Source organism: Hetaerina americana, unplaced genomic scaffold, assembly GCF_022747635.1.
Source record: "Hetaerina americana unplaced genomic scaffold, ioHetAmer1.1.p SCAF_1, whole genome shotgun sequence".
Taxonomy (NCBI): domain Eukaryota; kingdom Metazoa; phylum Arthropoda; class Insecta; order Odonata; family Calopterygidae; genus Hetaerina; species Hetaerina americana.
Window position 1 is genome coordinate 122,900,669 of NW_027286069.1, and position 25,454 is coordinate 122,926,122.

A 25,454-nucleotide genomic window follows, 5' to 3' on the forward strand; every position below is an offset into this window, starting at 1 on the left:
TCTTGTGGTACCATTTTGAGATAAAATATCATTGTTCTGGGATTTCATTTGCATCCACTCTTCCAGTGAAGCATCTTGGATTGAAACCCCCTAGGGATGACCTTGGGCAAGAAGGGCTGCAGATTTGGAATACCTATTGGTGAAGTTATTGCCATGCTTGGCAACTTGAATGTGAAGGCTTCTTCCTGTTTGCCCCATATGGGAGGCATCTTCATCCCTGCATTCTAGAAAATATTCTCTCTGCTGGTCCACATATAGGCATGAATCTAACTTGAAGGGCTTATGTATATTACTGACGCAATTAAATTTTATAAATGTTTTATGCTTTAAAACCTCAAACAGAAAATTTTACTTGCCGTACACTTTGGCTGGTATGTTTACTCCTGGGTCTCTCATGGATTTCCTCAGTTACACTACTTGAAATATTTTGAATTAAGAAGTTGATGGTGTGGGTAGTTTCAAATGCCCCTGTAGACAAACACGCAAGTCCCTTTTTCAAACACTGCTTGTGCCTTGCATTCATCTGTTCATTTTATCGCATAATATTAAGAAGAACATCAATGACTTTCTTTAATCACCATAAACAATTAGAAAGAGACATTATGAACGTCTCTCATCAAAAAACATGGGTATCCACATCTACAATAAGTTACCATCCAAACTTAAAGCACTGTAAATAGAAAAAATATTTCTTTACCTACGTAAAATTGCTTTTATTTGGTTCTGGAATATTTAGATGACTGATGAATATAATGATATCCAATGAGTATTTCCAGGCTTATCTTATACCTACACTGCCATCCCTTGAAAATGTAAAATCATTCACAATCACCACAGTTTCTTTGAAATATGTAAAATCATTATTAATAGAATCTTGGTGAGGGATACTGCCATTTTAGTGATATTGACTTCAATTCTGGCTGTTATTTGGAATATACAGGGTGAGTGGGCATTACCTGACATTTTGGCTCCAGTACCTTCAAGGAACCATCAGGTAATGCTGACTCACCCTGTACTATTGCTTTAAAAAAATGATATTTAAAGAGGCAAATAAAAGTAAATTTTAAATGAACTGATGATACTGTCATGAAGCAATGAAAATTGAAATAGCTGAGACTGTAAACTTGATTGGCACTAGGTTTGTTTAAAGGTGGGGTGGGAGGTAAAAACAAAGTTACAAGTAAGGGGAAGATGGGAAATGCACACTTGGTCAGTTGGGTGTGTTTGGGAAACAGTAGCCCATGTGTACCTCAATCGCACACAAACAATGTAAAATTAATAAATAAGGAAACAAACTTGCAACCACTCAATCACAAGGGTTTGTTTAGGAATGACAGTTGCTCTCGTGAATTGCATTCACACACACCCTCGGGGATCGCAAGGATATTTTCTACTCCGGCAACATGTACCCCAAGTATGATCTGATCATCCTTTTTCCTTTCCTGGCATTTGAAGCTCTATCACCATTAATAAAAACCTCAAGTTGTCAACTCAAATGAATCATTCCTATCTAAATGTCATAATGGAAGGGAAATACATTAAAATTTGTAAAATTATTGACATTACATAATAACATCATAATTTTATTCTTTATTCCATACGAATACACTTAAACAAAAATTTATGAAATACAAAATAAAAAATACAGGGTGTTTAAAATGTACAGTCCAATGATAACTTAAAAGTACCCATTACTCCAGGAGGTGCAAAGTGGTTTTGGGCATTCACGAGTGTTACCATCTGATGCCATTTCACATTTTTTTATCAGGCGAATTAATTTTTTTTAATGCTCCTTCCATTTTAATCTGTTCTGTCGCAAGGCGTCTTCTAATTTCTCCCAAGTGGGATAAAATTTTACTTCTGCAATCCTGAAAGAGAATAATTATTTTTTGAAATAAACTATGACTAGCTTACCAAGAAATACAATAATATGTATTTAGAGTACTTATATAAAAGGCAGTTGACAACTGATTCTGAATTATTGCCAACTGTACACTTTAACTTATAATAATTTATAACTATTTTGCTTCATATATGCTGCAGTGGTAAGCTAAGTATACCTGTATGTGTATTTGCCTCTTTCAATGCACTTTTAAAAGTCAAGAGTATACTCTACTCAAATGAAAAAATTACTTGAGTACAGGAATGGTGTAGAGTAAAATATCAGGTGATAGAGAGTTCTAAAAATAAGTACAATTAAAGAGCAATGACAGGTTTTGTGTGAACTTCACATGAGTTTGGGTTCAGCATGTATTAGGCAAGCTCTATTCCACCTATCAAAGCAACTTATGGGTTGAAAACTGTTGCTGATTCGTATTATATTTCAAAGATGTTCTCAGGCAAAGCAGCAACAATAGCCACTCATCCTGTCTTCTATTTCACAATAATAAAGTAATGAAATTATATAGTTATAATAATTATCTTCTAAAGATAATGGCAATAAATCAATAATGATGTTTCATTTTGTGTGCATCATTACGCATGACCCTAAGAAATATCACTCAACCAATTATTCTCCCTCTGACAAATTACTATGCCCAGTACAATGCTACTATTATCTATGACAGAAGATTAAAGGAATATTTTATGCTTAAATTTATGCTAAATGTGACTATAAAATATAATGTTTTAGACTTTGACAGTCTTCTCCAACTTGATAGATATGTGCTATATACTTGAAATTCAGTTCTAAGTGCACCCAATATGTAAAACAACTTTATATAACACTTTTTTGTTCAGGCATATTCTGTGATTTTCTTCAATTATTGTTTTATTAACTCAGTGTATGACACCCCTTAATGTTAATGGGCAATGAATGATATAGCTTCCAAATTACAGGTTTTATGGAAATGTATACAAAGCAAAAGCAATGAAGAATTTTATTTCATATAAAAGTGCTTCTCATTAACAGCATTGAACTTTGACCTAAATGAGATATTTGAAAAAAATATCAAATTAATCATTTGGTCAATTTTAGACTTCAAGCAAGTAATACTAAATGATCATTAGTAACCGTTTCCAATCCTTTGGGCTTGAATGCATCCGTGGAAAATGTTCACTTTATTGAAATGACGAAGTTTTCGGCTTTGCCACTTGGATTTAATATTACCCAACCTAAGCTTCAGCATTCCACTCTCATTGCCATGAATTCACAGATCTAGCAACAATAAAGGGCACCTTTTTGGTGGGAATGTATGTAGAGCAGCAGTGTGCAAATGGTTAAGAGGGGGAAAGAGCAACCGCTGCATTTTGGTGTAGAGTGGGGAGAGGGAGGGCGAGGAAAACACTCAGGTGGGGCCCTCCCTAGGAAGGAGTAAGAAGGGTCAGGGTGAGAAGGGAAGCATTGGGTTAAGGTTTGGAGACTAAGTTAAAGAGACAAGTAGAGAACATAATAGTGATAATGCACTCTTCTCTGAAGAGGCCTGCTCGGCAGGTGGAACACCTGGTGTCAGGTGTCCTCTAGGCACTTACCTACTCCCACTATTTACTTCCTTTGTTTTCTGTATTCATCTGTGTGAGTACAATGGATCCCTGGCATAGGAGATCCTTGCAAACCCTGAGAATGTGAATGCAATTCCTTAACCTTAATTCCTTACAGTGACTGTTATTCCTTAACACACGCCAGTGATTGAGTGGTTGTAAGACTTGTTTCTTTCATTTATTTTTGCATTGCTTATGTGTGATTGAGGTATGCATGGGTAACTATTTCCCAAACACGCTCCAGTGACCTAGTTTGTGTTCACTATCTTTCCCCTTACTTGTCACTTTTTTTTACTGAAGTTAGGTTCATTTTAAATTTACAAATACGACCAACTTGATCATAACATTGTTTTCTACCCTGAGGATGATGGCAAAGTTACCCACTGCAAATTTGGCAATGAAATATGGTGTAGAACACAAGATTTTATTTGCATCACTTGTTTATGTTGTTACATATAAGCTTCACCATTTTGAAGTGTCTGACATATCTTTGGCTTTGAAAAGCAAAAGCTCATATGACTCTAAAGAGATATGTGCATAATTTTCTCTGGGTGTGTAACCACTGTATTTGAGGTTGCCCGAGAAAGGCAATTTTTGGCAGAAATATCTGGACATCTTTATAATATGGTAAGAGTGATGTGTAACAAAAATTATTATGCCCACTGTCAACCTCTTCTAAAAACTTGAATTTTTATCCGCTCCTTGGGTATATATTTATCAATGTGTATTACTTGTGAAACAATATAGTGTTGATTTTGAAATAACCACTGGTATCCAGTTGTATAATACAAGACAATGCAACAACTTGCATGCAAAGTCAGCCAAGTTATCCTTGGCTTCAAACGACCCAAAGTATATGCATGTAAAATTATATAATAATCTTCCAGCAAGTATTAAAAAGGAACAGCGCATACTAGTCTTCAAGGAAAAGGTCCAAGAATACCTCAATCATTGATAAGTGTTTTTACAGTGTATAAGAATACTTGAGGCCAAATTTGCAATATGTCCTGTTCTTGTAAACTTTGTAACATGTCCTATACACTTGCCAGTATTATTACAGTGCACTGTGTCTTGGACGAATAAACTATTATTATTATTAGAGTAAGTGTACATTTAGTCGCTTTATGGCCCAATTTTTGGACAAATAACTTTGAATGGCCTCTCAGTGATGCTTGTGTTTTATCGCAGTATCTAGAGAGAAATTGGGAACTTTTTATTTTTCCATCAATTCAATTCAAACTCTGAAAAGTCACTTAGATACTATCTTTACTTAATTTTGTGCAAGTAAGCATTAACTTTCTCCTCACTTAAGAAAGATAATTTAAATGAAAATATAATTATTGCTTTGAGGGTGATTCCCAAATTAAGATGTACGAGGCACATAGCTTGAGAGAGCAGACTTATAGTCTGCTCTCCACGCCTCGTCTCGACAGCCTCTCCACCTCTGTGCAAATGAGGCTCCTGGAATTATGATTTGGATGAAGGCCTAGAACTTGAGATTTACACCAAGGTAACTGTGCAAGAAATATTCCTGTCACACACGCAGTTACTTACCAATGAGTTATTAATTACATTACACTTAGCTAGTACAAAATTTATCATCACATATGCCGTACCTTAAAAAGAGAATATAAAAAATTGATAGTTGTCCAAATGAGTATTCATAGCATGCAAATGCCTACATCAATATGTATACACTATCATATGAAACTCAATATGGAATATCAATTACCTCTTCAGGTGATGGAAGAGGAGAACCATCTTTCCCTTTCTGGAGATGGGGAGGACAAGGTTTTGGAGTTGTCTCTTTTTCCGTGGCTTTCCTTGGCACTTCCTGCCTTGAAATACCCTGCTCAAGACACTCTTCTTGAATATAACACTGCTTCCTTCCTGACAATTTCAGTTTGTCCGATACTTGTGACTGAATTGCACTGGCTTTGGGGACAGATTTTGAGACTTGCTGATCAACAACCTCCCTTGAGGAGTGCACATTCCCATTAGAATCTGACCCAGCACTTACTGTCACATTCCTGGACACTTCTCTCCGTTCCCTCATCTTCGTTCGTCTACTTTCTTTAGCTTCCCTCTGGAGTTGCTCACTACAGTTGCGAAACTCTTCCAATCTTTGCTTTCTCTAAAGAAAGTGAGAAGAATGGAAAAATAAGGAAAACATAAATCATCCATAAAACTAATAAATCCTTCAGAAATGACAAAAAAAATGTACTTAGGATGCCTGACAATTGCTGACTATGGAAATATACTCTCAGGTAGAAGTTTCCTTGGCATGTGACCTTGGTGGGTTTTAATTTCCCTTGACACTTGTTGGTTTATAATGTGAAGGAAGGAGATCGTCCTATGAGTTACACATTCCTCAGGAAAATGTTACACACAGCATTCATTGTATGACTGTGAAATGTTGATAATTTCCTTCTTCGCCACCATCTTAAATTTGCCAATTTACCATAACTTGGGGATTTTTGTCATGAAATGAAACATTCCAGAACGTCTACATTCTATATGAAGCAACTAACACTCCCGGAAAAAGTGAATAACACGGTGGGAGCATCATATATGAAGCTGTAACATATTTTAGTCACGGGCAAAATAAGGTGAAACTGTCACAACAAGGACAGTAAACGCTGGAATAATTTTTATGGCAAAGGGGTAAAAAAAATGGAAAAGAGGTATGAATGGCTAATTTTTGTGAAGTAAAATAAAAAATAAGAGGGATTAACAAGGAATTTAGGAGGACATATGTCATGAGTGCTGTCACATATCATCAAGTTTCCTCAATCGGGCATATGTATCAATTGACTAGTAATCTAATCTAAAAACCGGAAGTAGGCAAATGGATCCTAAAGTGGCTCAACTTGGGCCATAGACATAAATTAACTCTAATACACAAGTACTGCCAGGATCCTTCAAATTGAGATTCTGCTAATGACAACAACAAGGATTCTGCTAATGACAAACATAAGGAGGGAGAGACATTAGAACTCACACAATCCTCCCATGCCTTGAGTCTCATTTCCTCCACTCGATGCCTCTCCAACTCCCTTCTGGCTTCCTCAGCCATCCACCTCTCTCTCGACTCAGCCTCCTGCCGCTCCCTCCTTTCGAGTTCCCTGGCGTGATTCTTCCTCTCCTCTATCTGAGCACGCAAGTCTCGCTCATACTGTGAGGCAGCATTCAAATAATGGCAGTTACTTTCTTTTATTTGAGAAGTCAGTGCATTCACGGAATCTTGTTTCAAGTTTCCAGGCATACTACCACTAGACTGAAACATATATAATGGTTTTCTGTCAGAACTAAGAAAATACAAGGTGGTACGGACTGAAATTTTTACCTGTATCCAATTTTAGATAATGCCTTTTCCATGGAACAATATATTCTTCCACGGTATTGGCTTATCACATATTTGAATTTTAAAAGCCTTTGAACTAGTTACAAGTACTCACTAGGATATAATCCCGGCCTTCTGTCGAAACTGGCACCTGAAATAATACGCACAATATATTCCGTAAGTGTTCCCTATGAGAAATCGAATGAAGGTTCACACATATTTGTCTAGCTTACAACTGTATTTGTACAGGCATCTCGCAGTTCTATGCTTGATGTTTGCGTGGCAACGTCTTTCCGGACGGAAGTTCCAACACTGATGGAAGAAACTTCAATCAATATATGAAATTAAAGTTTCTCGATAAAAATTAGTATATCGTAACAGCTTTTCAAACCAGTGAATTCACACAAAATTCAGCTTAATCAAATAGCAAATGTATAAAAAAACCTACTCTGTAAGTAAACTTTCGACAAAAACAGTTGGTTCCACAGTAGGTATTTGCGATACACTATCGCTACTTCCGGAACATGAGGTTTTCAACGCCTGAAAATAATGTTACATATACATTAAGGACTAAACTAAAAACAACTCACGGTTTCAGCATTTGTCATATTTACCTGTTGAGCTATGTATTGTTTGTACTCGAGTTTTCTCTGCTCGTTGTAATACTTCCTCTTTTCTTCATATTCACCAAAACCAAATATTCCTCGATTACCACCCTCTATCCCGAGTTTATTTCCACGAAAATTGGGGGAGTACTCTCCTATGCGAACCATTACGAATCTCTTTCGAAAATCCCCAACCTTCACATCTCCACTTTTATTTCACCACATGAAACAAGGCGGGAAAGTTAAGGGCGGTGACGGGCGTTTCAAACAAACAAAACAATAACATATCATTACCAAGCAACAACAAAATAACAGTAGACGATCGACAAAGTTAAGGGAATGAAGTCACACCAGTTTTTCGATGTCGTCAACGGAAAAATAATGATGTGTAATTTAAACCTTGTCAATTTCATAAAAAATTTGTCATCCTTTTACACTTTAAAGTTGGAATTTACAACACTCCTGGAAATTGCGCATTAGCTCTTTTCTGCTCTTTGTCGTCTGTTTAGTGCATCGATGGTGTTGGTGTTTCTGTACACAAATGCAATGGCCGACAAATTTGGCCAAGGAGTGAAGTAAAGCGGTATATAAATCCTCATTCATGTACATTCAGCTCAACTTTCAGCTGAATACAACTAGGCCAAAATATTTTACAAATTCTCCGTTTCAAATGTTCGTGTCCAGCAATATGTGTATTCGTGGTCGTATCTGAGAACATCGACACGACTAGTAGCCCAACTTAACACATATTTTCATTCTTAAAATTATTTTAGCACAATGGGTGCATTCACCAGTAGGCAAAATGCAGGGGTAGAGGAGGTTGACATCGCCTCGAATCATGCCTACAAGTATCCTCCGAGATCAGGTAAAATCAGAAAAAGATTATTTACCTGTCATCTTGACGTTGATAATTGGATTCATTCGGAAATACTGCCTCCTTCAATGGATTTCAGGAAATTATTTTGGAAGTCACTTCATAATGGGTGGAGAAAGATTTGATACACCGCAGCCTGAAGCGTATTTATTTGGAGAAAATGCTGATCTTAATTTCCTTGGCAGTCGACCTACCCCGGTGAGTAATAGTTTCCAAATTGTGACTTAGGAAATGACAATGATATTTATTTTAAGGGAAATTGACCTTTTTTCTAATTGCTACCGTTACAATAAAAATAGCTCATTCGATTAATTCACGAATGAAGTACGATAACCTAATAATAAAACTCAAAGTTGAAATAATAGCTCTTTTGACCATTAAAATTAGGAAATAGAAAGAAGCAATTCATTTAGGGAATTTATTTCTGACCTGAACCGAAGATTTTTGATCATGAGATTTAAAAATAATACAATATAGCTGTAAGAGTACAATTATAATTTTTAAGACTGAATTTGAACATTCATCTGACTGCCTAAAAGTTAGCAAATTGAAAACATCTCCTTACTCAGGTACATATATTGTTTCTGACAAAGCGTTTGAAGGAATTCAGGAAGATATTGATAAAATCAATACCGTAAAGATGTGTTGCAGTTGCACATTGCATAATGGAATGGTAATTACCATGAGTATTATGGCGAAATAGGGCATCAAAGAGAGTGCGGCTTCTTAAAGTGACTGTTGTGACAGTAAATTTTATCAGTGGGAGTCGATCAGGTGATTTTATAAAATTGTTTAACAGTCCATACAGAATGAACGCACTCGTACTATCTACGTGCAGAAATGGTGATGAGATTAAGCTACTCGTTAGATAGTGATACGTGCCTTTGACTATTAATACCGAGTTCATAACAAAGCAGTCAAAAATCAAGAGTTTAACTTTTTCAGATGAATTGGTATATTTTGTGTGGTAATGATACCAAATTAACGGACAATACTTCAACAAAGACCAACTCAAGGTAATGAATGAGAGTCATATGTGACAATTAAGTCTTAAATGTTTTCCAGTACAACAAAGTAACCCAACATTTTTGGACTTTAATTGAAATATATCTCTTTGCATATTGAATGATGCCATCATTTAAGATCCCCAAGTTAGATGTAAAATACAAATTGTTTTAGATATTTTTAGTTTCTTTCTGTTAGGGTTCCAATTGGGTTCCACTATTGAGATTCAACCAGAGCACTAGTTCTTAGATGATGTGAAATTTTGTGAATATTCACTCTAAGAAATTTGGATAGAAATATGGGACTTGATTAATGTGTTTTTACCTGAATGAAAAACAGGATTGCAAATAAATAACGATGTTCTTTTATGTATAGAATGTAATTTTAAAACATGTATAGTGTAAAGCAATCCTAAGGCTTCCACGGCGTCTATCTCATGAAGGATCCATGCTGTTTCTGGCAATTAAACAGTTATCTAACAATTGACCGTTGCAGCAGTAATTCCTGGAAGCAGCTTGGATCCTTCAGCTCAAAACAATTTTAAGAACAATCGAAGCTAAGTAATTTTTATCCTAACCATCAGGAAGCTCTTATCTCTATTCTATGTAACATGGAAAAAAAGTTTTTTGTGATAAAAAAATGAATAAAGGCCAAATGCAAATCATTGCTGTGTAATACTCTTCCTTTCTCAGTGAACAAGCAGATTGCTCTTTTAATTTTGAATAATGTAATGACAAGGCTTCCTTCATTTTCACTCATTTTGATTGTTTGTTTTTGAAGAGTTGTTGACTGGGCAAGAAAGCAATTTGAAACTACTAGCAACAACTCCTTCATAATTGACAGTATTAATGCTCTCACATGCAAAAACTTCAGGTTTATTTTTCACCTGAATCTTCAATGTTCTATGTGATTATTTCTTTGAATAATCTATAGGTACTTAGCAATCTTTCATCCCATGATAAGTTTGGAAAGTCTCAACTGTTTATCTATGTTGAGTCACTTTTCTTCTCATTGGTTGCCATTTATTAGTATTCCCGACAGCTGTTTTGAAATAAAATGTCCCTGGAATGCAGTTTGGAGCAGCAATTGTGCTCCCTGAGAAACTTCTTTTGCAAGTTCCCCTGATTATGTTGAACAGTTGACAGCATAAGGTAGGCGGCACAGGATTTTCAGCAAATGCATACGCATGGATGTGGTGGGAGGCAGAGGGGGGGGGGGCAGCATGTCATTTAAGTTTAGTGCAGGGGGGGGGATGGTGGGAGGTGAGAGAACTTACCAGCCCAACCAAACAAAAATGTCCTGGGTCTTAACAACCCCTGGATCGAAAAGTTTTTCCTTTCGGTTGCCCATTACTAATTCTGTGAGAAGTGGAGATGGTGGGGAGGCCATCATTTTGCAATTAAAAATCACCCTTGAGGAGGGAGTAATTCTTTTCTTCATACGCTTTCAGTAGTTTCAGAAATTGATTTACTAAAGATGGTGCCAAGCCTCCTCTCTTTAATAATCTTTCAGGTGCACGCATCCATTGCCTCTGGCTCAGGGATGCTGCGAGAGAGATTGGTGACATCAAAAGACACTATCAAATGTTCGCCAGGTTTGGTGTTTTTTTTTCGGAAGGATGTTACCCAGTTTGCGGGAGTTGATGAAACTGTATTAGGGAGTGACTCCAATGAGGTTTTTGAGCAGAGCATCCAATCTGGTCACAAGTCTTCCCAACTGAGCGGACCCACTGGAAAAAACCATTCTCATGAGCAACCCTCTTCCTTGGTTCTGTCGCCAACTTCCTCCCCCTTCTTCCGAGTTCCCCTACCTCCTGACTCCAGACTCCCCTTTATGATTCTTAAATAACATGCTCCCCTGCTATCCTCCCCTCCAAACTTGCCACAAGCTTTACCTCCCCCAAATCTCCTCCTACCACATCCATGTGTATGAATATGGCAAAAATTCTGTACTTTGATCATGTTGATGTCTACTGTTTGACAAAACTAGTTATTTTAAATAAAATTCAGTGGATGAATTCATTCTTCCTTCGGGAATTTCCGTCGCGTAGGTGATTTGATGGATAACTGTTTCGCGCCCCCAGTCCTGGAGGCATCTTCAGGTCGGAGTGATTTGCGTTGCAATTTGGCCGCTGTATATAGGAGACGCTGGGAGCTCTCTGATTGGCTCTCTCTTGGCAGCCAATGGGAATCAACCTTTTCAATATGTGAGCCAACTGCTTCTCTTATCAGTCTCGAAAAATAATGCCTTTCTTTTGCCAGCACTCTTGCTTGATGGCACTTGATAGTGTGTGTGGGTATCAACCATGCATGTTTGGCAATTGCCGAGGGTTGGAACTGTTCTTATCTCTGGCCCTTTGGTGCTCTTTGGTCCTGCATCTGATGGATCGTCCTGTCTGGCTGATATAGGACTTCCCACACGTGCACCTTATCTCATGTACACCTTCGTGCATGAGATCGGAGATGTGGTCCTTTGGCTTATGTATCATGTCGCTGATTTTTCTTCCCGTGGAAAACCTAGTTGTTTTGTTATGCTTTCTTAGTAACCTACTTATCTTTTCGGCTGTTCCGGCGACATATGGAATGGTGGCATATGTCGTTGGTTTTTCTTTTTCAGGCTTCTCCTTGCTCTGTTTCTCAGGCAGAATCACATCTTGCGTCAACTCTACATGCCCTTGCGGTGGCTTGCGGGGTATTTAGTAGATGTAGATGAACTCCATTTCTTTTTTGGCGGTCCTTTTTGGGACCAATTGTTCAGGGTATCCGTTTTTCCCCACCGCTGAGATGAGGTATCTCTTTTCGGACGGGAGCGAATCGGCGTCTGAGATGGTATAGGCGCGATGATCTCGTGTATTTACCTGCCAACACTTCTGGGCAGGATGGTGGTGCGATTGTGCATTCAAATACGGGTCGGTGCGAGTTTTTTTGCGCTATACTGAATATTCAAGGCTGCTATTAGGTTTCCTGGTAACTAACACATCTAAAAAGGGCAGGACACACCATTCTGCTCAATTTCCATGGTGAATTTTATGGCAGGATGTTGCTGATTAAGATGTTTTAGGAACAAGTCTAGTTCTTTCTTCCCATGTGACGAAGGTGTCGTCGACATACCGGATCCAAAGAGATGCTTTCTTTGGGTAAGCCTTTATTGCCTCTTCTCCAAATCCTGCATGAAAATGTCAGCTACCATAGGATTTCAATATTGGAATTTAATACTACAAGTATGGTTTTCATGCTGCCAAGTTTTATAATTTTATTATTATTATTTGTTTTAAATGAGTAGAATATCATATTCTCCAGGCAACACCAGGTGCTGCATATGCTTAGTAGATAGTATGAATATGCTGAGAAGGCAACGCAGCGTGGTGCACATTTGGTGCGGTTTGGTGCACGATTTGGTGATGTCCCAGCCCACTCTGAGCTTTTTAATCAAAGCATTGAGTTCTTTCTCATGTTTTCTTGAATTTGTTCATTCGGTCAGTTATTGGTCCGACCTATTTTTTCTGTAAAAGAATAGGAAGGGATGTGGCAGTTGAGGGTTAGTGTTGCACTACTGACCCGAGGGTCAAATTTCAAATCATGGACACGCCTATGGACACCCTCAACCCTTCACCCAAGCTGTCTGATTTTGCGGGTACCAGAACACCCTGGGAAACCAAAGGGAAAGGAGCTGGTCCCCCTGCCCTGATGCTTGAATTTCACATGCCCTCGGGATTAGTATTGGGTTTACCCCCACCTATCAAACTGATATTTGAGTGGGTACTATATTTATGGTTTTTATAGAATAGGAATAAAATGGTTTTATGTAAAAAAATGTTAAAAAATAATTACAATCCCTCTGTAATAGGTTTATAACAGTTTACATCTTTTACCTGCAGTTTCCTTACCCACCGCCACAAGCAAATGAGCCGACAAAAACTCTCAAGTGTCTTGTCAATATTCGTAAGGAGTCTTTGAAGTTCATCCGTTTAAAAGATCCTTGTGGTGAGTACTATTCTTTGAATTTTTTATGGTGTGTGGAACTGCCAAATCAATCATTCAATTGTACTGTAAGTTCTAGTGAAATCATGTAGAAAGCTCTGACTTTAATGTTTCTAGAATTACACTCTCTGTAAATCAGTGCGTTGTAACATAGATATCTATGATATAGGTCTATATGCAGACTTCTTTTTCCCATGACATAGCCTAAATAATTATTTCTTTGAAGAAAAAGATGTTCTTTGTTCTGTCATTCTAATCATGTGTTTTGTTCAATCATTAATGGATGCATAAATGATTTGACATTCATTAAATAAAGTCAATTTAGGCTGAAATACATGTACAATTCATAAAACTCACTGAGACCATTACTTGGTGGCATTCCATGACTGAATTTTATCGTGATTTAGATGGAAATTCTGAGAAAATTAAAAGTATCTTAATTTTTGATTTCATTTGTGAATTTGATGCTTTTCTCTTGCAAATTCATTGCTGTTGAGAAACTTTTTGTTTGTTTTTCATCCTAGTCCACTCTCAGAAAGCACACCATGCACCATCAATGTATGTATTTGGTGAGAATGACCATTGTTCCAAGTTATCTAAACATTTTCAGAAGTGATAAAATCAGTGACCCCAATGCTTGGCCGTCAAGTTGGTGGCAGTGCTGGGCATTGAATATAAATCTGTTCTGATTTTGGTGTACCAAGCATATTTGACCAATGACCAATCCTGATTCTTAGCTCCCTCAAGGAGACTTTCAACTAGGTCAAGAGCTTTGGTTTTGGGTGTACTGATAAAGAGGTTGGTGACATTGAATGACACCATTCAACATTTAGGGGCAACTCTCTGCTATTTAATGTTTGTAAATCTGAGTAAATTCTTGATGCCATGTTTGGGGGTGAAGTTATTATGATTCCTAAATGGGGAATTAATTTGGTGTCACGGTTGGTCTTTGGGGGAAGAGCCACTAGAAACCATAAACCTAATAGGTACATCTATTGATTTATGTATTTTGGGGTGACCAAAGAGGCTGGGACACTTAGGCTTCATCGTCAGAAGTTCGAGCGGAATATACCCATTGAGGCTGAAGGCTTCCGTGGCATATGGCTACATTCTTGTTATCTGACATAGGTCTTGATAGTTAAGAAAAATGCTTCGTAATTCCACAGACCGATTTATCCGTACCACTGTAACTAGATGTAATTCATGTAATAGGCCTTATGTTTATGTGTGTCGTCGGTTTCTTGATTGGGATGTCGTCTGTGGGCATGAGATCATGAGGATTCTTTGGACGGATGTTATTGTATTTTGCCGGGTGCAATGCGCCATGAATTCCAAAAACCAAAATGATGCACTGTTAATGTTCTCACAAAGAAATAATTGGAGCTCATTGAATTCCACGGTTCGAGCCCACAATTACACTGTTGCAGTTTTAACAAATAAATTATGCACTTCTAAAGTTTACTTAAACTCTGAGACCATTGGATTTTGCAGCAGCTGCTTACCAAGTACGAAGCATCTACCGGCTGTCAGCATAAATCATAATGCACGTTTGTAAATGATGCAATAGCTGGAGAAAGAATGCAACAGTTTAATTATCTCATCTCGTTGAAGTACAGGTACAGTACCTGTAAGTGAATTGAAATCTTAATTCTGAGTGAAATTTGTGCTGCCATCTATGTTTGAAGGAAATCTTTATTAAAAATATCAATTTTTTCGATTTATAGTTGACAACCTCACTGGCACTGATTTTGATTCTGTCCATTCAAATAGTTTCCATGGACCATTCATTGGATACCTTTAATCAGAAGAAAACAATAACCAACAGTGTGGGAAGAAATGTTTAAAAATTGTTTGGCAGTGTGTGTAGTAATTCATTAGATTCATTCAGAATTACATTTCTTGGGTTATGATGTATTGTGAAATTTGTCAGTAATTGATTTTGAGGTCATTAAGAGATGATTTACTCTGTGGCATTATCACTGTGAATTTTTCATTTCTCATTGCCATGTACATAAGTGGCGCGGATATCATTTGTTTGACAAGTAAGCATTAATGAATAGTGTCACACAAAACTGGAAAATTTGGAAGGACTGGAATGCTATAAATAGTTGATATTTTCCCAGAAAAATCTGTCGAATCAGGGAATCCCGTTGAAATTGTCAGAAATTCTCTATTTTTTTTGAGAAACAATTTAAATGCCTGTGCATAAATATAATGGTCCCAAATGTTAGGTGTTTTAATAGCTTGAAATGATGATGATGTCTATTGGTTCTCAAAAAAACATATTTGAGACACGTGGAGCATGTCACTTTCTCTTTGCGTCACCACTCCACTTCTATTAGTTTGAAGTAAGGTTAGCTTGTTTGATGGTGCATACACATTTGTGTGTCCTCCTGCTCCTGAATCTTCTTTCTTCTCTGTAAAGTTGTTTTAGAATGTTCCACACCAGCCATAGCTGTGAGGGATGAAGTTGCAGTGTCACTCGAAGTTGACGATGTTCCTCTGGTGGAGGTAAGAGTACTTGCCTTTCATTTGGGATGCATTTGTCAAATTTCCCTTCGATTTGTGGATTGGTAATAGCAAATTATTTGCATTTGAGAGATGACTGATACTTTGTGGAAATCCATCAGTAGCACATGAAGAAAGAATCAAAGACTTTACATTTCCTCAGGAAAGAATTTATTGGGTTGACTAGTTTTGCCACACCATAGCATTATCTGGACTCTTAATTCTTTCCAGTGGAAACTCAGGCTTTGATTCTTTTCTTTGTGCGTTATAAATTATTTGAGGCCCAGTTGCTGCAAGAGTGATGCAGATATGAATTTTAAATGTGAAATTTAAATTTAATTATATCATACCTTAACTAATTATCTGTCAACTGCAATATGCTTGCAAACTATCGGCTTCAAAATTTTGATTGGTTTTTATTTTTAATGACATAGGTGCATCTTTTTTGGGTGTGACAGAAAAGATATATTTTCAACGTATGAGCCATTTCTTTTCTTAATTAACCTACCCTAACTGCAATCTGCAAGCTACCTTAAGCTTCATCATCTGTTAATTGTAACACATTCTTTCATCACCCTCCTCCTGTCATTCCTATTTGTCGTTCTTTTCATTTCTCTTATATTTATTACCTTCACCATTCTTATTTAAATGAATGAACAATAATGGACGAGGAGCTTCTACTCTACTCCTTACTCCCTAATGTTTCCTATCCTTTGAGCATTTGTATGTTTGAATGCAATAGTTAATCTTGCTTACACTTTTGAGAATGTGTATCTAAATTTTCGAAACTAGCAAAATATTGTGATAATATTGTATAATCCTCTCTCAAAAGATGGAAATTTAAAAATATAAAATTGTTTATCCTTATCGGGCTTTGTAGCCACGTATTGTTGTATGTATACCTTTTATGGAGGGGATCGAGATGGTGCGGTGGCTATCATACTGGCTTCCTACCCAGAAGGCCCAGGTTCAAATCCTGGAGGTGTTGAATATTTTTCAGTGGTATCTCGATCCCTACTTGAGGTGCTTTGTGGAGGGCACTTTGAGTGAGTACGCCGCCCATCGAAGGGGGCGTTAAGCTGCGGACCCCTTGGTGCCTTTCATAAAGAGCAGGCTAATGCCGACGCCGGGTTTCTCTCCACCCTTCATCCTTTCCTGTCCATCAATAATGGCACAAATGACCTCAGCTGTCGCGCGTCTCCCATAAACACTACTACTACCACCTTTTACGGAGGTTAAGGCATTTTTTTTAATTTAGCAGAGACAAATCAGCAAATAATTACTTTTTATAGCACATTTAACATAAATGTAATACAACCAAATGCGACATACCAAAACAGAGCGACTTTTCATAGCAATTTATGATAAAACATGCCATTTCTGTAAATCATCTAAATCAGAAACTTTGAGAAAGTGGTCAGCATAATGTGAAATCTCCTTTTGAAATAAAATCGTGCAATATTTGTTGAAACTCTTTTACTTTAAAAATCGTTGGAGAAGTGTTCTCAAAGGACACATTTTTCATTGAACTCCCTCTTGAAGTATCTAGTTAATATGTGGGCAGTTTAATAAATCCTTAGAAAATCCTAAGATACCTCATATAGCATTCAAAAAGGTTTTCTTTCTGGAAGCCTCATCTCTCCCTAGACCGCTGTTAATGTTTCAGCTGTATTCATCTCATGGTTTCATTTTCATAGTCTATTGAAACAATTAACTTTTGATTATCCAGGAAAAAGCTGAGATGAAACATTCTTTAAAAGGTTTAACACCAAAGTATATCAAAAAAGAGTTGGATGAAGTTCATGGTACATCTGTACCAGTGTTTGTGACTGTTCACATTTGGGTAATGCAGAGGCTAGTTTGATGTTTTCCATTGCAATACTTTCTGAAACTACGAGTTTCTGAAACAATCCATGGATAACTGAGGATGACTAATGGATACATTGCTAAACTCCAGCGACAAAGGAACAGTGGAAACATTGGGTCTCTAAAGGCGATCTGGTTCCAGAAAAGGCAAAGATGGTGACATTGGCCATCAAGGTGATGACCTATGGGATGCATTGGGAACTAAACTTGAAAACATGGCTCAGTGGAAAATGATTCATGTTGAACAAGGAGGTCATTGCCCGCACTGATAGGCATCTAGTTTGAGGACCTCTTGGAATCCTGCTTCTTGGACAACTTAAAAAGTTGGAAAGTTATGGGGAAAATGTATAGAGCTTAAAGTGGATTATATTGAAAATTTTTGAAAAATCTACCCAAAATAATTTGATTTTTGATTGTGTCCCAAGGACTTATTGAATGATCCGTGTAGCTGTTTTTTCTCACTCTTCAGTAGTTGCTAGTTGCTTTTTGACCCCCACGTGTCAAATAAATAGAGACACCGTATTTAGTGCATGATTATATTGCTGTCTGCCAATTGGTCTCTACTGTTTTTCCAGTCATTATCTACTATCAAGAGTACACATTGAAAACATTAATTATAAAATCAGAAAACTCTTTGAGTTATAATAATAATTTTCAATTTCCATGCATATGAGTTAATGCTACTCTTTAGCATCTAATATATTCTTTAGAAGCAAATTGTATTGCAATTTGTAATGTAGTGCTTTTAATATTTCTGTTCCAGGATGGAGTGACCCCTACCATGCAAGCGGATATGGGTAAACCATTGGACCGCTTTGGCATTGAATTTTCATTTGATTGTGATTCTAGGTGTGCAATCACTATCCATTACTTATGCACTGAAGACATCACATCTGGAGGTGTTGTGTAAGTTATAAATCTGGGGTTTAATTGTATTTGATAAATTCTTTCCAAATTTATTACCCTTTTCTTACATCAGGAACAGAATATAATGCCTTGCTTGTACACAGCAATTTAAAATATATTATCTTGATTAGTTGAAATAACATTTTGCAGTACTTCCAATCATAACTCTACACAGTGGAACCTTGCTTAATCCCGGCGGTGTTGAATATTTTTCAGAGGTATCTCGATCCCTACTTGAGGTGCTTTGTGGAGGGCACTTTGAGTGAGTACGCCGTCCGTCGGATGGGACGTTAAACTGTGGACCCCTTGGCGCCTTTCGTAAAGAGTAGGCTAATGCCGACGCCGGGTTTCTCTCCACCCTTCATCCTTTCCTATCCATCCCCTATGGCGCAAATGACCTTAGCTGTCGGTCGCCTCCCCTCAAAACTACTACTACTACCTTGCTTAACGAACACTTTGCATAGTGAGCAAAATATTGTGCTTGGGAATGACTCACTCAACGAATGACTTTTCCTATGACGACTGCCTGCTACTTCAGGTTCTGCTCAGCACTTGTTCCACATGAATCCTAGGGTTGCTGGTGATCACCCATTTCTCCAGACTTGTGTTCAGATGTCTTATTTATGCTTTTTTGTGCAAAGTTAAATAATATTTTGATATACATAGTTTTAAAAATATTCTTAAAGAAAAGCTGCCAAGAGAAACCCTTGTGAGAATAAACATATCAGTGGAAATAAAAATGAAAATCTCTTAAAGGCGAGAACAAGAGGTAAGTGTGGCTAATGCACATACGATCGATCAAAATCAGTGATTTGCACTAGCCTCAAGTACATGAGCAAATTTAAGTGGTAGATGCTTTAAAAGGAATGACAAGAATATCTACGAATGGTTATGTATTCTCAATGATGTTAAAAGGTTGCTTCTCATATGGATAAGCGAAAAGGTATTGCAGTGCGACATTTTTAGCAAATAATTTTTGTCAACCTTGCTAAGAAGATGCTAGGATCATCAACGGCTAAAGATTTCATGAAGGAAAGACGAGTGTGTTTTGAGAAGTTTAAGAGAACTGTCATCCAGGACGATGTCAGGCATGGTAAGGAAGCAAGCTCCAAACCAAGTCCAGCAATAAACTTCACTGGTGACTTAAAGATCTGGTAGATTCTGAGAGATACCTGCTTTTTTTTACAAATCTTTAATTGTGGTGAGACAGGTCTCTTTTGGAAGAAAATGCCAAAGCAAACCTATGCATGGTGGCATAAAAAGTTCCAGGAAAATTTTAGGAAAAATAGATTTTTTTCAGATATTGCTACAATGCCTCAAAATTCTTCATGGTACATCCATTGAGCATAGGTGCACTGTTTCCTATAGCTCCCTGGTATATGGATTCCAGATGGTCCTGAAGGGTACACAGGCAAGCTTCTTTGATGGCACTTATGGTCTCATGGGGTGTTCTTATAGGGAGGATTTCACTTTTAGGTATAGGAAATAGTCTGCTGGTGCCAAGTTGGGGTCCTGTAAGGGGGTTGGGGAAATGTTGTGATGTCATTGTAGGAGGTCTTTGCAAGGAGACACTCTACTCTGCTCTTGGTCACCAATCAAGGCCTTCAGGACAAGTTTAGCACAGATCTTTTGAATCACCAAATTTTCAGTGATAATGGTGTGAACTGTCATTGTATCAATGCCAATACGATCTGCAATCATGCACACACGTAATTGACTGTCTGAATTCAGCACTTTATGCACACGTCAGGAAAAAATTATTAACGATACTTTTATACAATCCTTTCATACAATAGAGGATAATGCATTGCCCTGCCTCAAGCCAATGAAAGGCCATCTCATGCTGCTATTTTGCCCCAGTACATACGGCAAATCGGAAAAATTGAAACCCTGCCTGCGGTAAACATTCACTAACTCCATGAGGCCTCAGTGAATTGTGCAGTCTGGAAGAGCAGGCTCTATGCGCTGTGGAGGTCATGGGAAACTGTTGCATTTGAAGTATTCCCCATTTAAGGCAAGGTCTGTGAATGCTAGAAATTTATTTGATGGTAATGCTGAGTCGCTTTTTCCCAAAATTTTGAGGCCATGTCAAAAACAAATGTCACCAGGCAGCTTTCTAATGAAAAAGAATAAGGTCCTTATGATAAATAATGAACTCAATATTTCCACACTTCTTTGTTTGTACAAATCAAGTTTGCATTCCTTGTAGATTCATTCCACAATCGAAGAAACTATGAAGATTATCCATGATTCTAAATTATGTTTTTTCTATAATTTTATTTAAATAAACCTTGTACATAATTTATTTTATTTGTCATGGAATACATCATCGTATTTTAAGTTAATTTATGTGGGAAAAATTGTTTCACAAACTGAGTTTTTTGCTTTACGAGAAAGATTGAGGTACAAATTAATGTTTGTTTTAAGAGGTTCCCCTGTATTTCACAATTCACTGATGTAACTACTCGAAAACTAAAAGGGGATCAAGTTGGTGCTGTGGCTATCATACTGGCTTCCCATCGAGAAGACCTGGGTTCGAATCCCGGTGGTGTTGAATATTTTTCAGAGGTATCTCGATCCCTACTTGAGGTGCTTTGTGGAGGGCACTTTGAGTGGGTACGCCGTCCGTCGAATGGGACGTTAAGCTCCAGACCCCTGGGCGCCTTTCGTAAAGAGCATGCTAATGCCAATGCTGGGTTTCTCTCCACCCTTCATCCTTTCCTGTCCAGCCCCTATGGCGCAAATGACCTCAGCAATCGGTCGCCTCCCCTAAATACTGCTACTACTCGAAAACTAAAAGCATTGTAGTGCACATTGTCTTCAGCCGAGAAAATGTCAAAACCTGTGTAAATAGGAGAAATACACTAGCAGGTCTTTATATTGGAAGATCATTGCCAAACAATGTTCAAAAATGTTTGGCATAAGGTTATTCAGGGCTGCAATGCTGAATGAAATGACCACCATAAAATATTTGGAACTTAATAACTCTTTCCCTATGGCAATTTAGTAAATATGTCAACCAGAGTTTTGATAATGGATCTTTTGGTGTGTGTCTATCATTGTTATTCATGGACTGTTATGTAAAACTTGGGATGAATATTTTAAATCAAACTGTACCAATGAATGAATTATCTGAATATTTCATGAATTCAGTGGAAGGAGCAAATGACATCAGCAGACTATCACTTATTTTCATTAGCTCTATATCTCCCCATCAGTTACTCTAAAATATGATGCTTAATGCAATTGGATCTCTTAGGTAGTCAAAGAAAAGTCAATTTAAGAGGCTGGGAGATAGAAGCGATATGACTAATTACAGTGTCTACCTGCAGTTTAGTATGTCTAATAGCATTGCCTTTCATCACACATGTTGGTTATCTAAATTGAAAATTTTCAGGAAGATAGTCTTTTTTCAAATATCATATTCACATTTGGCAGATAATATACTTAGCTTGTAACCGAAGTTTTTATCCAAATGTGTACTAAAAGTTCAGTTTACCTAAGTACAGGGTGAGTCAGCATTACCTGATTTTTTTTTGGTTCGAGTAGCAGCCAAAGCCATCAGGTAAAACTGACTTACCCTGTGCATAAGTTCCAATAGAACATTTTGGCGCAAATTATCATAAATGATTCTGAAATTGGGTTTGCTCTACAACATTTTTAATATATGATTAGCTCTGCAGTAACGTGAAGCAGAAAATCATTGCATGTATTTCCGCTTTTCCTTTGAAAGAATCTCCACTCAACTAAATTGTTTCTTGAACAACATGATTTCCCATCATCCTTGTCTAGCATGGCTGTAGAGACAGGAAGTTTACTAAAACTGAGCACACTTATGATTTTTTATAGTGCTGATAAGCATTTGAGCTGTTTCATTTAAAAAAAAGCCTCATTTGTGGCATGTGGGGACATTTCTATCATACTATTTAATATTTGGTCGCTTGCTTGGTCTTTAAATGATGATATATTTGACTACTTTCAGTTTGATGCCATTGATCACTGACAAAAATGACTTAAGCTCAGTAAGCAATATTTTTGTGTTTTGATTTATTTCCGAGACAAAATTTAAGGGTAAAGGAAAAGACAAAAGGCTTACTTTTGAAAAATGTGTGTTTCGTCTTTTTCATTGTATGGCTCACAATATTGGCTCAAATAGAAAACAATTTACCCTGGACCAAAAACTTTCCATTTCAAAGGAGACAGGTATATGAATAAAGGTTAAAGTTATGTGAATAAAGGTTACATTGCCAAAATGTATTGTTTATCCTTTACATAATTACCAAATTTGTTTAAAAATTAGAAAGGGATCAAACATCACTATGTATTGCACTATTTATTCCATGAAAAATTCATTTATTTCGGACGCCACTAGGTGGAATATCTCCAAGATAAAATAAACCAACAAAACAATCATGGAACCAATTGTGCCATGACTCGGAAAAACCTGGTTCATGCATGAAAAATTTTGTTTATGAGACTCACAGTTGTGTTGATCTCTTTGATGAATTCCATGAGAAAGCATAATGGCCCGTGATTTATGAGAAGGTTGACGAAACTCCATTTTATTTTCTTATTGATACACATTTTAACTATCTGCCCACTCTTCTGCCAAAAAGCCCAGTGGCTTGCATCACTAGGCTGGGGGGTAGAGTTCATCGCAAGATTTTTAGAGGATGTCTGTAGAGGATTACAGTCAAATCTCGTTACTATGCCACCTCGCTACTATGGCACTCTCGCTATTATGCCACTTTTGCTCGGTCCCGACAAAATTCAATGCAAAATAAATTTACTATGCCACCTTCTTATCTCGCTACCATGCCACTGTTAAAAGGCACGAGTCGTGAAAAAGTCCGTATTTCTGCACAGTGCCCGATTATTTCATTCAATTCCCAAAGGCGAAGCGACTAACTAGTCCAGCTGCACACAACAAAACTCAATACATACGCGCACAACAGTGACATCATTTATTTTTTAATTTAGCCCATGATATCAGCTCAGAAACACAAGCGAACCAACTTTCCGATGAAGGAGAAAAAGGAGATCATCGATACCGCGAAGAAGGAGTCGAATCAGTCCAAGTTGGCCAGGGAGATTAGCTAGAAATGGGGCGTCAAAGTTAAGAAAACCACCGTGAGGGCAGGGCATTCTCAGCAAGAAGGATGCAAGCAAGGCTGCAATCAAAGCTGGAGTTCCATCGAAGCACATGAATTTGACGCACAACTCACGACCCAAAGCTTGATGAGGGAGTGCTCATGTGGCTGAAGCAAGCAAGAGGAGAGAATCTGTCTGCCTCTTGACGGCGATCTGATCAATGAGAAGGCGATGAAACTGGCCAAGCTGATGCACATCCCGGAGGTCATGACAAGCAACGGTTGGTTGGACAGTTTCAAGAAGCGCCACGGCATCGCGTTCAAGACGGTACATGGCAAAGCTGGAGCGGTGGATTTGCAATCCCTTCTTGAGTGGCAACAACGGGTTCTCCGGCCCTTACTCGGGTAGGTCTCTGCAGACGACGTCTTCAGCCTGGACGAGGTGAATCCGAAGGTGTGGATGACGGCGGAGCTTTTCGAGGAGATATTGCATGCTTGGGACGGATGACTCGGGCAGCAGGGACGTAGAATGCTGGTCTGTCTTGATAACTTCTCCCTCCCGAGCTCCAGCTGAGCAACATCCAACTGGTCTTCTTCCCACCTAACACGACAGCCAATTCGTAAGCAATGGATCAAAGAACCGTAGAGAACCTCAATTGCCACTACAAGAAGCTCCTGCCATGCCGCCAGCTTGAGGTCATGGATGAGGGAAAGGAATTCAAGTTCAAGTTGGTCGACGCTCTACTAGTCGCCCAGCGTGCTTGGAAGAAGTTGAGCAAGTTGACAATCAGGAATCGTTTTGCGAAGTTAATCGAAGAGATCCAGAGTGAGGCACAGGATGTGGAGCTGCTGGAGATCTGGGAAGCTTTGCCTGCCAAGGATAAATTACACGAGAATGGGGAGATGGAGCTGCCTGACTTTCTGGAAGCTGACAAGCACCTCACGACTGGTTGGTCTTTCAGGCTGGAGGAGATTGCGCAGGACCGAAGATGATGATTTAACTATCGAGGAAGCCCAGCACGCTTGGAGCACCATCCGGAGGTTCATGCAACAGAAGCGGGAAGCCTGGTGTGATGTAGGGGTGCGATCGGCTAAGCAAAGAGATCCGCCGAAAGAAGATGCGCCAGCCGAATATTCTTGAGAGCTTTGGACTGATGGATAACTTAAGAAAATAAAGCCATTTTTACAAACCCTCGTTACTATGCCACTCTTGCTACTATGCCACACTTGGTCGGACATTACAGGTGGCATAGTAACGAGATGTGACTGTGTATAAAAAAAACCATAGACACAGTAATCAACCCGAAGGTCGGTTTGGTAGTTGATGTTGGGGTGCACCCAGTACTAAGCCCGACAGTATGTGAAATTCATACAATAGCAGGGGAGGGGGGCAGTTCCTTCCCCTGTGCCAGTTATGGTGGTTATGGTTTTCCAGGAAGATCTGGTACCCAAGAAATCACATAGTTGGAGCTGCAGGTGCCCAGGGAATTGCCTGGGAATCGAACCCAGGACCGTATGGTCAGTAGTCGAACGCTCTACCCCCTGGACCACCACGACCTACATGCATACGTTTTTAATAGATTGGCTGTAGTCAGGGATGACAGTGACCATGAAAGTAAATGGTTAGATATTAAGGGAGAAAAGTCAAAAGACTACATCACGATTCTTTCCTTTGAAATTTCTGCATTTAGAATAACAGTACCTATTTCTTTGCTGTTCTAAGAATATGTAAATGGAGTATGATCTTAAGAAATCATTATTCAGTCATATGTTTAATTCTAGTTTTAATGCTAGGCA

The 25,454-nt window shown here is 38.2% G+C and overlaps 2 protein-coding genes across 11 annotated transcripts in view; one reads left to right on the forward strand and one right to left on the reverse strand.

Annotated features, from left to right (window-relative positions):
- Positions 1–1,612: 1,612 nt before the first annotated feature.
- On the reverse strand, positions 1,613–8,413 carry LOC139696500 (caldesmon-like). Of its 2 annotated transcripts, XM_071595300.1 has the most exons (8): positions 8,319–8,413; positions 7,438–7,636; positions 7,272–7,363; positions 7,057–7,135; positions 6,939–6,974; positions 6,482–6,757; positions 5,213–5,614; positions 1,613–1,868 (listed from the first exon to the last, which is right to left on the reverse strand). In XM_071595300.1, exons 2-8 carry the CDS (start codon positions 7,594–7,596, stop codon positions 1,752–1,754), a joined length of 1,161 nt encoding a protein of 386 aa, XP_071451401.1. In that variant the 5' UTR covers positions 7,597–7,636; positions 8,319–8,413; the 3' UTR covers positions 1,613–1,751. The 2 variants fall into 2 exon arrangements, with proteins under 2 accessions (XP_071451401.1, XP_071451393.1); XM_071595292.1 differs by lacking the exon at positions 8,319–8,413 and having other exon boundaries at positions 7,438–7,719.
- Positions 7,765–25,454, forward strand: part of Mrgn1 (Mahogunin ring finger 1) — a 101,503-nt gene continuing 83,813 nt past the window's right edge. For 7 of the 9 annotated variants that reach the window (XM_071595268.1, XM_071595225.1, XM_071595262.1 and 4 more), the window contains exons 1-6: positions 7,774–8,100; positions 8,202–8,293; positions 8,382–8,500; positions 13,185–13,290; positions 15,713–15,798; positions 18,425–18,567. In XM_071595268.1, coding sequence (XP_071451369.1) covers positions 8,030–8,100; positions 8,202–8,293; positions 8,382–8,500; positions 13,185–13,290; positions 15,713–15,798; positions 18,425–18,567 — 617 coding nt within the window. In that variant the 5' untranslated portion in view covers positions 7,774–8,029. Of the gene's footprint in view, positions 8,294–8,381; positions 8,501–13,184; positions 13,291–15,712; positions 15,799–18,424; positions 18,568–25,454 lie in introns of all 9 variants that reach the window. The other 2 variants (XM_071595234.1, XM_071595256.1) reach the window with 2 other exon arrangements.